Source organism: Cebus imitator, unplaced genomic scaffold (assembly GCF_001604975.1).
Source record: "Cebus imitator isolate Cc_AM_T3 unplaced genomic scaffold, Cebus_imitator-1.0 Scaffold494, whole genome shotgun sequence".
Lineage (NCBI taxonomy): Eukaryota > Metazoa > Chordata > Mammalia > Primates > Cebidae > Cebus > Cebus imitator.
In genome coordinates, this window is record NW_016107809.1 from 1,496,232 (window position 1) to 1,498,036 (window position 1,805).

General features: G+C 37.6%; 1 protein-coding gene across 1 annotated transcript in view; it reads left to right on the forward strand.

The window, feature by feature from the left end:
• LOC108292557 (DNA polymerase theta-like) overlaps positions 1-1,226 on the forward strand; it is a 100,292-nt gene extending 99,066 nt beyond the window's left edge. Inside the window, 1 exon segment of the mRNA XM_017513538.2 lies at positions 847-1,226. Within this exon segment, the coding sequence (XP_017369027.2) occupies positions 847-1,038 (192 nt within the window). The 3' untranslated portion in view covers positions 1,039-1,226.
• The last annotated feature ends 579 nt before the right edge of the window (positions 1,227-1,805 follow it).

A 1,805-nucleotide genomic window follows, 5' to 3' on the forward strand; every position in this document is an offset into this window, starting at 1 on the left:
AGCCTCCTGAGGAGCTGAGATTGCAGGCATTTAATATACTAGAAGTTGGGTATAGCTTAGGTGACAGAACTAGAGAATACCTCTCATGTTTTGACCCCCCTTCCTGGAGTAGACCTTTTTCATTTTCTGAGGCATTTTGGGGCACTGGGAATTATATTCATATATAGATTACTCCTGGATATTAACCCAGACTCCCTCCTCTACTCTTCCAAGATGATTAATTTTAGTAGGCATGGTTCCCTGCTAAAAAGCATTTGATAGCAGTCATTTCAAGGAAGTTGTAACTGAATACCCAGGGATCTAGGATGTGCATTTTCACTAGCAGTTAAGGATTTGCCTCAGCAACCCATGAAAAGCTCTGAATCACATCAGAGGGCTCCAAACCTGCAGGGGCCAAACTCTATATAAGACCAAGGGGCCACTGGTATAGAGGGTATGCTTAGGACATTCCAACCCACATCCCAAAAAATGATACTCTATTTATTTAGGATTAAGATTATTTTGTGGAGTAGATCTTTTAGAATGATGTCTAGAACAGCTAGAGCACCGATGAGCTAAATAAATACATTCTAAGTGCAATGTAGTTTTTGAATCCTGAGTAGTGAAGATTTCTAAACCGAAGCAATCTGATCTTATATTTTTGTCTGCCCTAATGTGGAAACCACAGAATCTAGAGCCCTGGGTCATTATAGTTGTTATTCTTAGGATGCAGCCTAATAGTTGGTGTCCTAGGTTCACATCTCAGTCCAGCTTTCCAGTCTGGCTGCAGATGTGAGCACTGATCTGTGGAAGGTATGAAACCATGTTGGCATATCTCGTGGAGCACCTGTTAATTGTTTTTTATAGGCTGAGCGTCAAGCTATCAACACAACAGTCCAAGGATCAGCAGCTGATATTGTCAAAATAGCCACAGTTAACATTCAGAAGCAATTAGAGACCTTCCACTCAACTTTCAAATCCCATGGTCATCGAGAGGGTATGCTCCAAAGTGACCAAACAGGTTTGTTCATAGATGAGGCCTGTGCTGTAACATGGTGAGAATAATTGTATCAGAAATGTAAATGAGAAGTATTTTTTATTTTATTTCTCAACAGTTCTCAAATGTTTTGGTCTCACGTTATACTATTAGAGATTATTAAAAATTTCAAAGAGGTTTTGTTTTTGTGGGTTATGTCTACTATATTTACCATATTATAAATTAAAACAGGCAATTTTAAAACATATTAGCATTTAAAGTAATAACTCATATTTTGATGTGTCACATATTTTTATGAAAATACATCTTTAATGTTTGGCTTAAGAAAACAAAGCTGGCTTTTTGTATCTACTTCTGTATTCAATCTGTTGTAATATCACATGTCTTGTAACCTTCTTTGGGAAACTCTTTGTATAGTCTGGGGTGATACATGTCTCAATTCTGGGAGACTCATGGGTTTCCCAGGATGGGGGAATTTCACTTCTGCACCAGCACAGTTGACCACCTTGCTACACACTTATAAGAAAATGAGACTGAAAAAGGCAAATAACCTCATAGTGTTGTTATGAAAGTAATTTTGACTGCAGATTTGGGGATCCTCTCTGGTCTCCAGACCATATGTTACAAACATGTTCAGTTTTCCTATTTATGACCTTCAGTGTTTTCTGGTCTTAGAATGTACTCTTGATCTCTTTATCACGCATGTTCCTTTGCTGATGTTGTTTGCTTGTTCTTAATTTCATAATATTTTCCTGAGTTCTCAGTTTATTGCTTGGAGAAATTATTTCTTGCACTAACAAGGACAGTGAAATTTTGTTTTTCTCTTCTG